This window comes from Phocoena sinus, chromosome 11, assembly GCF_008692025.1.
Source record: "Phocoena sinus isolate mPhoSin1 chromosome 11, mPhoSin1.pri, whole genome shotgun sequence".
Classification (NCBI taxonomy): Eukaryota; Metazoa; Chordata; class Mammalia; order Artiodactyla; family Phocoenidae; genus Phocoena; species Phocoena sinus.
In genome coordinates, this window is record NC_045773.1 from 3075374 (window position 1) to 3089948 (window position 14575).

A 14575-nucleotide genomic window follows, 5' to 3' on the forward strand; every position below is an offset into this window, starting at 1 on the left:
CCTGAAGACCCAACTCACACCCTCCCCCTGGGGAGCCTTCCCAGCCCCTCAAGGAGGGTCTGTGGAACTGACCTGCACCCAGCCTCTGAGACACAAATCCTACACTACGCTCTGGCACAGGCCTGAAGGCCCTACCATTTCGCCAGGTTTGACAGGTAGCTGACGTCCACGTCTTGAGGTGGCACTTTGGTAAAGCGAGTCGGGACGATGGAGAGGCCGATGGCACGCAGATCTGGCTGGCTGCAGATGCTATTTCGATAGAAGCCATTTGCCAGCAGACACAGAAGGTGAACCTGGGGAGAGGGAAAAGGAAAGGCTGAGAACCAGTGGGATTTTTGCTGCCAAATTCAAAGACGTTTTGCGGACAGGAAATATTTGTTGTCATTTCTACATACAAGAAAGTAAAAATACTAACACTGCCATCTCCCAAGACTCTGTTTTTCATCCCCTCTTCTCTCTAGGTACTCCTTCCCTCAAAGAAACAATCACATCTCAAAGCTGCAAAATACAAACTTCCTTTTTCTCAAGAGGTCTTATCTTTTAGAGGTACTGATACATCCTGAAGGATTTGTGGATGAACTGTTACAAAGTTTGGTGTTTGCTCCAAAAAGATCAGGAGGAAACGGAATCGGGGAGAGCCGCTGTCGCAGCTGGGATGGGACAGGCCGTGTGCACCTCAACCCCACCCCGGTGTGTGTAATGCCTCTGCCGCAGACCCACACGTGTCCCCAGGCCTGCGCGCCACCCCAGCCTTCCCCAGCCTCCGGAAACGACCACGCAGCTGTCTGCTCCTCCTCCCACTCAGCTTTGCATCATTTCCCCTCAAGGCAGTCCCCCTTCTTCCTGCCTACAGCCGGCCTGCTGCAGCCCATGCTCCGCCCTTCTCCCCTCACTTAAGCTTCACCTCTTGGAGTCACAGTCCTCCTCGCCTTTCTTTCACCTCCAACACCAAGGGGTAAAAGAAACCCAGCCACCCGGCTCGGCGCCCAGGCCCGTGAGGGCGCCACGCCGGCTCTCCCCTCGTCTCTCCACCCTGACTCCGTGCTCTTTGCGCCTCTCGGCTTCTGCAGCTGCTGCAGGCAGTGCCCCTTCCGCCCTCCGCATCACTGCGCTCTCCCTAGCTGCCTGCTGCCGGTCAGAGGAGAACCAAAGTCCGCCCTTGCCTCACTCTGCATGGGCCTCCAGCGCACGCTGCCTCCTAGATGCAGGCCCCCGGCTGTCCCGCCAGCCCGGCCACCACTCGGCCTTTCTGCGTCTCCCTGTGCCATCCTTCCTCCTGACCCGCCCCATCCTCTCTCCTAAATGAGGCCTTCCTCGGCTACTGAGGCCCACACTGATCTCTTTCCTTGTTCTATGTCTCGAGTCTCCCTGTTTTGATGTCAGAAACTGCTGAATCGTAGGAAACAAGCTTCGTACAAGTCTCTCTCCCCACAATGCCAAGCGCCTTGCTAAGCACCTTGCTAGTGGTGTATGTTCAGGAAGTACCAGCTGAAGCCAGAAGCCACAGCAACTTTAGCTGAGATCAGAACAAACGTTATTAAACAGCTGAGAGAAGGGATGGGAGGACAGTGCCTGGTATTGGCCCCTGCTGCCACCCGGCACTGAGCTACGTGCTTTACATGTGCTGTCTGCTTACTCCTCACGCCCATCCCCCCAGGCAGACACTGTTATCACCCCCACTTCAGGAGCCAGTCAGAAACTCACCAGGTCACACAGTGAGTGGAAGCCCAGAGGCAGGGCTGATGGAAAGCCCAGTTCCCCTGCGTACCACCCTCCTCCTTCCCTGCCGTACCTTGTGTGTGTCCTCACGGACTTCCTTATTGAAACGTTTCATCATCCTCCGAAGATATGTCTCAAACTCCGTTTTTATCTTTTCACTGCAATGCACATTGAAAACTCGGAGGATGAAGGGTGAAGGCCGACCCCACTCTCCCGTCAACGCCATTCAGCTGCAATGACTGAGGCTGTGCTACTCAGCAGACCTGCAGGCTGGCTGTTCCCACTCCTCCTTACCCGCGAGCCCGGGCCCAGGACGTTCCCTCCCCTTGCTCGACCTGCGCCCACCCGCCATCCAAGCATGCTTCAGAGCCCGCCCTCCAGGACGTCGCCTCTGACTGTCCCGCCCCCAGGACTGACCGGCTCCTCAGCACACAGTGCCTTATGTCAAGTTAGCGCACGCTCGTTTGTGCGATGCTGTCCTGCTGTAAAATCTCCCTCGTGTCTGTGTCCCAAGCATCCTGAGGAAAACCTGAGGCTTCCTGACTGCTATTGTCTCCCTCCTTCAGGCCTAATAACGTGCCCATCACACGGGGGCCTCAGGAACCAATTAACTACCAGGAGACGCGCTCCATATGGCCAAGCTGCCAGGGGCTGCTGAGGGCCTGGGGACCCTGGAGAGGAGTGGGGGCCCCTAGCCGCAGCAGGCACTGCCGCAGGCCCCGCAGTGACATGGGGAGACGAACAGCAATGCCGGGTCAGCCTGAGGGACGCAGATCGTGGCGCATCCACTCACAGCAGAAATGTTACTTAACCTCTCTGAGTCTCCGGCTCCTCGTTCGCACACTGTCCTAAAGACGGAGTAAGATGACGGGCAACCTGCAGAGCCCCTGGCACACCTCCTGCCCTAGCCAGGACACAAAGGTGTCTCCTTCAGTCCTAAAGGTGAGCCCAGGGCTCTCTCACCTAGCGCTCCTGACAGCTCTGACACTCAGCCCGGGTCTCCTATGTGTTTTTCGTTGAGGAGCAGCTGCCAGTGATGATACGTGACAGAAACTAGGAGCAAGTGCTTAATCGTACCTTCTTTCTCTTGCCTTCACCTGCTCCGGTGTTTCAATTTCTATCTCCACGGGCTTCACGGGCAGAGCGGATGTAGAGAAGGCTGCGCTTTCCCCCACGTCACCCGGCACGGGCTCACTAACTTCTATAAACAGTGATTTTTAAAATCAATAGTAATAATTATCGTTATAATAGATACTGTACCAAACAAAATCGAGGTTCTGCTGGGACGGAGCAAGTGAGGAATGGGTGTGAGGTAGGAAACCGTAGAGACCACGTTCTGAGTTCCTAGGAAATGCCAGGCCCTGTGCTCTTACAATCTAACTGTCTCATTAACCTGCACAAGAACCCAGAGAAACAGCCCTCAGAGGAAGAACCTTCGGCACAGAGATAGTTAGGTGAATTAGATACAGACCCCTGGTATCATGGAGCTAATGCCATCTGTGTGTGTTTTAGAAGAGACTTAGGGAGCAATTTCCTATTCTCTGTATCACTATGGTAACGCCCACAAAAATTTGCTTTGTAGAGAGGCATGACTTCCCCATTCAACTGTAAACTTGTACTGAATACACGGCAAGGCATGCATCTTCATCTCTTTCTCCCTACACTGCTTATAAACACCAGCTGAAATAAATTACATTTGCTGAACTGTGAACTTCATTAGCAAAGTTCCTTTCAAAGCAGCTCTGGGCCTAGAAGCAATGACACCCCACTGGCAATGACAATACCGAGTGCCAAGACCTTGGTTTCTATGTACCTGTTCCTACTAAAATGAACCAGGGCTTCTTAGAGGAAAAAAAAGCCAATCCCAGGTGTGCAGCAAGGAGAGTACAGAGAGATCCTGGAACATCTTATTGTGCCAAAGTACAAAAACATTCTCAGAAACTAATGAAGCCATGTCAAAAGGACTCTGTAGGGTAGCTAGCTCACAGGGGCTCCTGCTCGCCAAACGTGGGACAATCCAAAGATCAGAAAATGTAATGATGAGAACTGATAACATTGAATTTTTAAGTCCATAGTGATACCCAAAATAAATAAATACAATTCTTAAAAGGCAGAGCTCTTCTTTACAGATCAAAGTCAGCTAATAAATATACATGAGATGACAGAATCAAAGTATTTGCAGTGCTCAATATAATAATCTTTGATTCAGTCAAGATCATTGACGCTTGCTAAAACCATTAAGTAGAAAGTGACTGGGGGACAGGATATTCACACAGAATCAGAGTCCCACTAGAGACGGTAAATTACAAAAGGAAAATGTACCTTTACATTGGCACAATCAGGCAGTACCACAGACATGATCAAACTTAGCGTCGGCAGCGGTACAACCTGACATTAGATGCCTCTGAATGGATGCACCGTGAAGTACAAAGCTCTGAAGTGTTCCTGCCAAAAAATGTTTAATCTAAATATAACTAAGTCTTTGGCCTCACCTTACAGTTTGTAAGAAATCCAGGGGGCATTCAAACAAGTTTCCCACCATCACGAACCACAGTATGAGACATTCTACAAAACAAGAGGCCAGGACTCCACCAACACAAAACAAAACGAAACAAAAACCCAGTGCTATGAAAAGCAAAAAAAAAAAAAAAAAAAAACGAGAGGAAAAGCAGTTATAAAGGATAGTTTTATAACAATTAGGGACTTAATTTAGGTATGATAATGGTATTTCACCATGCAGGAGAATGTCTTACTCTTAGGAAATGCATGCTGAAGCATTTACAAGTGAAGAGTCAGGATGTCTGTGACTTACTTTCACGTGGTTCCACAATGCAGATTTACAGAAGGAAAGATGCTGGTACATTCAAACGGCACAATGGTAAAGTTAGAGTCTAGGTGAACAGTGTACGGACTACATGTTCAATTTTTTTGTAGGTTTGAACACTTTCAAAATAAAAAGCTGGGAAAGAAAAGTCACGCTAAGGATGGTGACATGAGGGGCTATGTATTGTGGGTATGTGATGCACCAGGCCCATCACATCTTCCCACAGCAACCCTGGAGCCTAGACTGTGCCCAGCTCACAGTAAGCGTTCGGTGTTTACCAACTGTCACCAGCGGAAAAACTCAGCTCGGACAGCTGGAGTTACTCACTCACCCAGCTGCGCAAGTGGCACAGCTGGCCTCTGAGCCAGGTATGAGTACCCGCAAAGCCCGGGCTCTAAGAGACGACGCGTCTTCTCTATCTCAAGATCCCGTCCGTGCAGCACCACCAGAGGAAGACAATATACAACGTTCTTTGCGAACCTGGTCATGACTTTTTCCTTACATCAAAAGCGAGTCCCCTACTGCAACTTTGTTTTTACTAGTTTCAAAAGAAAAGGACAGGATTGCGGTGACATGACTCCAAACAGAATCAAACAGAAAAACAGCATCAAACAGTTCTGAGAACAGAGGAAGACACTTTACCTTCTACCTCTTCCCAGTCCTCCTCACTCTCTTCCTCGTCGCCCCCTTCACCCCCACCTTTGTCCGCAGCAGCCTCTTTCTCTGGACGGTGCACCTTCTTGAGGGCACTCGGGAAGTCCCTGTGTAGAGATCACAGGAGGGAAGATGAAGAAAAGCTCAGACATCCTAGGGCTATGTTTAAACTAAACTCAACTTTAAGGACTCCTTCTATTTACTGAGAAACTGTTGAAATTAGTTGATGATTTGTGAGCTCTGAGCCTCACTTCCTCCATTAGCCCGGGTCTCAAGTTCCCATCAAGATGTGCTCTGATCACAGGTCGCACACTAGATGTGCTGTCAAAACAGGAGGAACATGATGAACCTACAATCTAGAGCTATGTGAAGGGAAACAGCTGTGTCTGTAAATGATACAGGCAAAGTCAGAAAAAAACCACAAAAATAATGTGAGTCCCAGAAGTAAAAGCTGCGATGTCTGTGTGCACACACGTGCAGCCAGACGCCAGAAAGAAGAGGAGAGAAGTCACATGTGCGGATCCTACCATGAGCCAACTCAGAAGATTGTTTCCCCACCTCTGGGAAACAAGACAAAAGGAGACTGAGGTTGGTAGAATTTTAACTTCTAAGTAAATGGGGATGTAACTGAACACAGGTGTGTCATAAGGAACACGGACAACTGGAAGCGTAAGGAGAGAACTACGTAGACACGGAGCTGGCTAAATACTGGCTCAAGAGTCAACAGTTGCTAATATGCAATAGAATTCTGCAAATTCACACGTAAAGTATGTTCAGGGAATTGAGTTACTTACAGCTTTTGTAAGACCGGACACACGGTATCCAGTGAGAATATGACCCAAGGTTTTAGCACAGACATTTAAAATAAGAAGCCTCAGGCTTCAGCTCTAACAAGACAAACACTCCCTTTTTAGCCTGCCACTTCCTCTCAACACCACAGCAACAAAAATGTCCCCTTAGAGTAGAAGTGGCAGAAATGGCAACTCTTAACTGAGACGGAAAGGGGGACCAGAGCTTTCCCTGGCAACATCCTGGACTATCTGTTTGTGAATTTCCATGCAGAAAGAATTCAGCAAGTGGGGAGAGGCGACTGGGAAGCAGTAAGCTCAGAGGCATTCGCAGGAAAAGTCTCAGGGAAAAGAAGAGATGAACGATGGTGGAAAACCCACATGCTTCCTTGTGCTCCTTCCCACAGCTGCCCTGTCCTGGCCTACTTTCTGAGCCAGGACTGGAGGTTGCTGGAAAAGCTGACACTGAGAGTGAGGGTTTATTTCTGAAACAAAGAAGAAACTACTGCCTCTCTGTTTGTCCTCTTCCTCCCCCCCCACCAATTTCCCTAGGAGGCAGATGATCAAGTGTTGATTGTTCACCACATGTTAATATGTTCATTCACTGTCAAAGGCCCCGCCCTAGACACCACAGGGCATAAACAAATGAACCAGTGTGGGTCCAGCCGTCTGAGCCCACAGTGGTATATGGCACGGAAACAAGTAAGTGTAACACACTCTTACGAGATGCAGCAAGAAGTCCGAGGAGGAAAAGGGGGAGGAATCAATTAAGACTGTGGAGGGGATGACTTCTGCTCTGCATCTTGAAGGTGGAAGAAACCGTTCCAGGCAGAAGGAAGAGCGTGAGCACGTGTCAAGTGAAGGAGGGAAGTCCAGCTGGGCAGGGGCGGAGCGCACCCGAGGACAGCAGGACAGGACACGGCCAGACGTCAGGGAAATGCCTCGTGTACGAAACGTCTTCGTGTGGTATAGAGCACTGGACCAGGAGTCAGCAGACCGAGGTCTCATCCTGGTTTTAGCCACCATCTAGCTGTGTAACCACAAACAAATCACTTTCTGAAAGCTGTCGTCCTCATCTGAAAAGTTTGGGAGGTAAACTATATAATTGCCAAGACTCTTCCCAGCTCTTACTAGTGGTCTGAGCTCTACCTAGAAGAGTTTAAAGATCCCACCTTTTCCACAGATCCCAGTGACAAGCAAAAAGAGTAGGTTTTCTTAGTCACACTTCCCTGATGGGAACAATCAAGACCTGCTCAAGAGGTTTTCAGCCATCTCACCTGAAATCTTCCCCATCACTGGGGGCTTCATCCTTAATAACCTGAGGGTTTTCGGATTTAACAGTCACTTTGGCCGCTTTCTTTCTTGCTGGACCATCTGCTGTGTCCCCAGAATCACCGAAGCCTCTCTTCCTCTTTCCTCGTGAAACTTTTGAGAGAACACTCTTCTTTGGAGGTTTCTCATCTTCGAAGACATCTAGGTGACCACACAGAACGTGAGATAAGGGACAATAGGAAAGGTGGAGACACTGTAGCTTCATGCGCAGGGTCATGAGAAGTCCTCTCTGGTAACCTCCCTCCAAACCTCCGTCACCATCCCATGTTGGGGCAGCAACCAGCTTTCAGCCTCTTCCCACCTCCAGCTGGTCTACACTCTACACTCTTCCTTACCAGCAGTGTATTCTACTCCTCCTAAGACTACAGACACACCACCACGTGACTCATACAACCTAAACTGCAAACCTTAAATTTCAGCTAATATCCAGCAAGGAAAATTCATCAATCCATTAATTAACACCTTGCTTATTTACTACCTGCCAAGACTAATTATTTATTTTAGGGATAACCCACTCCTATTAAGTGAAATGTTTCAAGTTCATAAACATGTCCAAGTGTCCAGTTTTACCACAACCGATTTCTCCTAATCTAAGTTCCTGTCATCTTTCAAACCCAAACACTACTCAAAACACATACATTACAAAATCTTTCCAGTCTCACCTCAGTGCCACTCTCAGCAAACTTAGGGTTGGAATGAGTTAGCAGTAACTCAAAAACAACTTTATTTTCTCAAAATAATTATTGTTTCTTTTTTTTGTTAAAGGGAAATATAAAAAATGCATAAACTGTTGGTTTTAGTTCAACTAGGGTATCTAAAAGCATGGTCTGCTTGTTAACATATATTACTGTTATATATATTTATAATATGTATTAATATGACAGGGAAATATTTTCTATTTTATTATAAATATATTCATGCAAATTATCTTGAATCTGAAATAAATCACCTTCTTTTGCTGCTGCAGAACTCTGCTTCAATTAACTGTGGAAAACAAAAATACCCTAGCCTTCACTGAGGTTCCAAAAGGAGCTGCAATATTAACCTGAAATATCAAATTACTTCATTCCTTTCATCTGTGGTTTGTCCTGCTGACCCTCTGGACAGGTATTTATATCCCCCAAGAATACAATTTTGCATGGGGGAAAAAAGACTCTCCCTTTTGATCTAAACAAAATCATAACTTAATTTTAATAAATTTCACCTTATAACAGCATTTGTTTTATTGCTGGTTAAAATCACTGATTCAGTTTTGCTTCTTTAAAGTGTGTTATAAAAGAAGAAATTTATGCATTCCCAGGTTTTAAACATTTTAATGGAAACAAAATATTTCAAAATTAGTTATTTAGAATCTGGAAACAGATTTCTTATTTCAAGGCCAGAATTTGCTTAAAAGCTTATTTATGACTTGACAGTTTGGTAGGGCACCCTTAAAATCAGGATTTCTAGATCTTACAGTGGTTTTTAGCCCTTTGTTAATGAGCAAAGATGTTAAATACTCCACTTTACTAATCTAAAGATGCAGGTGGGAGGTTGCTCCAGAAGCACTATTTCTTCCTCACCAAAATCACTTGGTTGGTTAAAAGGCACAGCTGTGTATTTTTGTGTTTTGAAGAGAGAGGTTGAGGAGTTAAAAGTGAGAACAAGGGAAATAAACTGTGAATCAAAAAACTGTTCATAGTATCATTATTCATAATATCCAAAATTTTTTAAATCTGAATGTCTATCCATTAGATAAGCATCAATTATGGTACAGTCACACAATGATATGTAATTCAGTCATCTTTTAAGACAAAGGAAAATGACAAATGATAAAATGCTAAGAATGCAAAATTATTTTAATAGTATACTTTCTCCTTCACACAAAAAAATACACAGACTAGAAGGAAATACACTATTATTTAGTGGTGGCTGTTTCTGGATGGTAGACATACAGATGACATTTTTTTCTTTATTCTTTGCTGTTTTTTTTTTGTTTTTGGTGCCACAGTATCAAGAGGCTATTATCTAGATATTCCATGCAAATGGAAACAAAAAGATAGCTGGGGTAGCAAGACTTGTATCAGACAAGACAGACTATAAAACAAAGTCTATAATAAAAGACAAAGGACATTATACAATGATAAAGAGGTCAATACAAGAAGATATCATTCATAAATATATATGAACCTAACATAGGAGCACCTGAATATATACAGCAAATATTAACAGAAATAAAGGGAGAAATTGACAGCAGTACAGTAGTGGGGGACCTTAACACCCCCACTTACATCAATGGACAGATCGTTCAGACAGAAAATCAATAAGGAGACAGTGACCCTGCGACTTCCCTGGTGGCGCAGTGGTTAAGAATCTGCCTGCCAATGCAGGGGACACAGGTTTGAGCCCTGTTCTGGGAAGATCCCACATGCCACGGAGCAACTAAGCCTGTGTACTACAACTACTGAGCCTGTGCTCTAGAGCCCGTGTGCCACAACTACTGAAGCCCGCATGTCTAGAGCCCGTGCTCCGCAACAAGAGAAGCCACTGCGATGAGAAGCCCACACACTGCAATGAAGAGTAGCCCCCCCACTCGCCACAACTAGAGAAAGCCCGTGCACAGCAACGAAGACTCAACACAGCCATAAATAAATAAATAAATGGGGAAAAAAAGGAAACACTGACCTTAAATGACGCATTAGACCAGATGGACTTAATAGATATCTGCAGGACATTCTGTCCCAAAACAGTAGAATACACATTCTTTTAAAGTGCACGTGGAACATTCTCCAGGATAGATCACATGCTAGCCCCAAAACAAGTCCCAACAAATTCAAGAAGACTGAAAATGTATCAAGCATCTTTTCCAATGACAACAGTATGAAACTAGAAATCAGTGACGGGAAGAAAAAAGAAAAAAATACAAACACATGGAGACTAAACAAGATGCTACTAAAAAAACAAAAACAAAAAAAACCAATGGATGAATCATGACATCAAAGAGGAAATCAGAAAATACCTTAAGACAGTGAAAATAAAAACACAATTTTACAAAATCCACAGGATGCAGCAAAAGCTTCCTTCTAAGAGGGAAGCTTACAGCAATACAGGCCCACCTCAAGAAACAGGAAAAAATCTCAAACCACCTAACCTACCATCTAAAGGAATTAGAGATATTACTCGGCCATAGAAAGAATGCAATTTTGCCATTTGCAACAACATGGAGGGTATTATGCTTGGTGAAATAAGACAGAGAAAGACAAATACTGTGTTTTCGCTTATATGTGGAATCTAAAAAATAAAACAAATGAACAAAGATAACAAAACAGAAACAGACTCAGATACAGAGAACAAATTAGTGGCTACCAGTGGGGAAAGGGGTGGGGGGAGAGGCAAGATAGGGGAAGAGGATTAAGAGGTACAAAGGACTAGGTATAAAAGCAGTAAGTTACAAGGATGCAATGTATAGCACAGGGAATATAGCCAATATTTTATAATAACTTTATAGGGAGTAGAGACCAATATCAAATATCAGATCACTATTGTACATCTGAACTAATATTGTAAGTCAACTATAATTAAAAAAAAAAAAAGAGGCCATTTTCCAGGACTCTCCAAGATCTAGAGCTGTCTACTACAGTCAGCCCTCCATATCCCCCTGGTTCTGAATCCACAGATTCAACCAACCTCGGACTGAACTTTGGTTGAATCTGCAGATGTGGAACCCGAGGATACGGAGGGCTGACTGTACTACACTGTTACGTAAAGGATTTGAGCATCTTAGTATACATCTTAGTATACATGGAGGTTCTGAAACCAATTCTCTGCAGATACCGAGGGACAACTGTCTAACCAGCCTCCTTGACCTTAACCAAGTAATTTCAGCAGGGCATAAATTAACCACTGGGGCCTGATTGGCCAGCCACTGATTTACTAAAAAAAAAAACACCTGCTTAGAACTGCCAGCAGCACCTCATAGCACTAAGAATAAAGTGCAAACCCCTTAGTTTGGTCTCCAATCTAAGGGTCCTACTCACGTCTCTCACCTCAATTCCAAAACGTTCCCTCCTATGGGTCTTTAAACTTACTGATTCCTCCGTCCAGAGCTCTCTTCCCCCACAATGTCCTACAAAAGGCTCCTTCATTACAGTCAGTAATTGGCTCAAAGTGCCACGTCTTCACACAGGAGTTCCTTGACCACTAATTCTGACAGCCGCTTCTTCCCTGTCCCCATGTCAGCTTTATTACAGCAACCTGTCCTACCTTCTTCATAGCTCTTATCACCATGTGAATTTATTTTTTAACTTACTTGTCCTACCTACCCTTCCCCAAAGATTACAGGCATCCTGAGAGCAGGAACCTTGCCTATCCTGTTCACCGCTATAATTCCAGTGCCTAGCACAGGGCCTGAAAATAGCAAGTGCTCAGTAAGTATCTGTTGAAGGAGTTAATGAACTATATCGATGAAGAATTTAACATTGAGATTAAATATGGAGAAACCAGAGGTACCCTAATGGAAACCAAGTTATACGTGGAAGACTATTTTCTTTGTCCCCAGCTGTTGGAAGCAGCCAAGTGTCACGTTCATGTGCATGCACTGAGGTTCTGGTAAAACCCACACTATGGTGCTGTTAGTACACTGGAGAGTCACCAAATCAGTGTCACCTGCGGCCAAAACCACAACCAAATTGCTCCTCTACCCAACCACATCAAAGCTGATAACTCTTCCCGGAAGCTACACTGGAAACTTACTGCAGCTCCACTGGCTCGCAGAGCGTCAGCGAAGCTTAAGTGCATCCTCGCCTACGTGTAGACTGAATTGATATGAGCTAGCCCATCTGATTTCTTCACCTGGACCATACGAGGAGCCTTACGGGATGAAAATTCACAGCCACCCAGCAGGTTAGAATTAAGTTTCACAGACGAGGTCCAGAGAGGCTAAATTATTTGGCTCTCATATATAACCCAAACACATATAACTACTAAATGTTGGAGCTATACCAACCTGGTGCCAAGGTGAAGTGTTTAGCTGGGAGGAATGCTACCCAGGCTGGTGGCATTTCTAATACCTTTTGATTTCAAAAAAAATTTTTAATTGCCATGTATTCAGAATACATTCCCTCTGACTAGAATGACAACCCCTTTTCACAGCCGTTTGCTGAAATATTACCTATTCTTCAAGTTGCAGACCAAACATAACTTCTTCAGAGAGCATTTCCCAATTTCTCCCGATTATTCCTTCAGAAGTCAGAAAGCCTTATACCTTATCCCATGAAACCACACGCTGTCTTGGATATTTTTTTGGTAAATGTGAACACTACCCTACTCTAATCTCCAAGAAACGTCTATCTCCCATGTCACCTAGCTCGTGTGCAGCAGACATTAGGTACTCAAAAAATGTTATAGGAATGAGCCAATGAGTAAAATGGAACTTGCAGTATTAACTGTGAGGTAAATCACCTTTTCAGTTTAGAAATGGTTACCATTTGACTATTTCCTAATGAATGATGGCCTTAAAATATGTACAGAATCACAGAATTACTGAATCTATGTCACAGGAGCCCTTGATGGTGACCTAGGCTAATCGTCTACCCAGTTATATCAGGTACCCCAGAAATCCGTTCTACAGCATGCATTATGCAATTATTTATAATATTTATTGAGTACTTAGTATACGCAGAGAAGGGGGGAGGACAAGATAGGATACAGCAAAAAAATAAGACATGTTTTCATAAGCTTAAATTCTGGTAAGACAGGTTAAAAAGGAAGCAAATAAATGAACAAGATCATTACAGATGTGGCATAGGCTGTCAGAGCCTCTGTCACGAGGGGTACCTGGGAGAGACCCCCTTAGGCAGGATACTCGAGGAGTGCCTGGGTTGAGACCTGGAGGAACAGAAGTGAGCCACGGCAAAAGCCACGGAAGAACATTCTAGGGAGAAGGAACATCAAAGGCAAAGGCTCAGATGAAAAATAACAGCGTATCTGAGGAACCAAACGGAGGCCAACAAGGAGGGTATCTGGCAAAGAAGACAGTGGTAGCAGACAACAGAAGAAGCAGGAGCCATATCACGTAAGATCTTGTAGGCCATGGTGAGGAATCTGGATTTTATGCCAAGAGCAGTGGGAAGCCACAGAGGATCTGAAGTAGGAGCATGGCAAGATCTGATTTTTTTTTTAAGATCACTTGCGCCGCTGCATAGAGAACTCTTACCGTGGTGAGGCATGAAAAGAAGTAAGGAGGCCAGTGAAGAGGCAATCGCAGTCGCGCAACTGAAAAGTGAGGGTGGCTTGGGCAGGGGGTGCGGCCACGGGAATAAAGAGAAGTGGAGAGATTGGAGATATGGTTCTGAGGTTGAACTAACAGGACTTGCTGAAGGACTGGAGCTGTGAGTGTAAGGAAGAGGAGGGGTCTGCTTACAGAAGTGAAGGGATCAATTACTGAGAAGGGGAAAAGTGGGGGAAGGGACAGGTTTAACTGGGGAAAATCAAGAGTTTTGCTTCGCCCAGGGCAAATATAAGAAGCGTATTCGATATGCACGTGAAGAAGTCAGGTGGGATCCGAAGCTGGGGCTCTGAGGTGAGATTTGGCTGAAGGTACTATTCAGGAGATCAGCACACTCCAGCACTCTAAGTCCTGGTCCGTTCGTCTTGTGGGGACACAAAACAACCGCAGTGCCTCTTGCCTATGCACCCTCTGCATCTACCAGGAGGCCGGACTTGATCCTGCGGGTGACGCGGAGCAGGAAGAGGCTGAGCAGGGGAGCTCTTGGTCCGGCCGGGCTCCGCGGAACCGCTCAGGGCGCATCGCTCCCGGCACGGTGGGCAAAGGCGCAGCGACGTCGGGGAGGCCCGGGGCAGCCGCATGACGCCTGCCTCCCGCGGTCACCGGAACGCCGTCTCGCTGGCCCAGGTGGGCGCGGGGCTGCCTCGCCCGCACCTGCAGGAGGCCGGCCTCGCCCTCCCCCACCCGGCCTACCTCCCGCCCTCCTCCAGCTTCTCCCCCTAAGCCCGGCTCGGCCTCGCTCTCACCCGCCTCCTTCTCCTCGCGCCTGGCTTTGCTCTCGCCCTTGGCCGTCTGGCTGCGTGACTCACGTCCCCGCGGCCCCCTGCCCGCGGCCATCTGGCTGCGCAACTCGCTTCCCCGCGACTCCCCGGCCGCCGTGCGCTTCCGAGCCATCTTTGCCTGGGCAGGACTGGCGGACGCTGGACGCACCTCGCCGCCACGGGACGCAGCCTGCGCACTGGCTCCGCCCCCAGGCGGGGCGAGGCGCGGCCA

General features: G+C 46.4%; 1 protein-coding gene across 2 annotated transcripts in view; it reads right to left on the reverse strand.

The window, feature by feature from the left end:
* Positions 1-14535, reverse strand: part of XPC (XPC complex subunit, DNA damage recognition and repair factor) — a 35629-nt gene extending 21094 nt beyond the window's left edge. Inside the window, exons 1-7 of one of the 2 annotated variants that reach the window (XM_032650099.1) lie at positions 14329-14494; positions 7263-7458; positions 5186-5304; positions 4042-4164; positions 2797-2920; positions 1793-1877; positions 136-293 (exon numbers count right to left, since the gene is read on the reverse strand). In XM_032650099.1, the coding sequence (XP_032505990.1) occupies positions 136-293; positions 1793-1837 (203 nt within the window). In that variant the 5' untranslated portion in view covers positions 1838-1877; positions 2797-2920; positions 4042-4164; ... (1 more) ...; positions 7263-7458; positions 14329-14494. Of the gene's footprint in view, positions 1-135; positions 294-1792; positions 1878-2796; positions 2921-4041; positions 4165-5185; positions 5305-7262; positions 7459-14328 lie in introns of both variants that reach the window. The other variant, XM_032650098.1, reaches the window with a different exon arrangement.
* Positions 14536-14575: the final 40 nt, after the last annotated feature.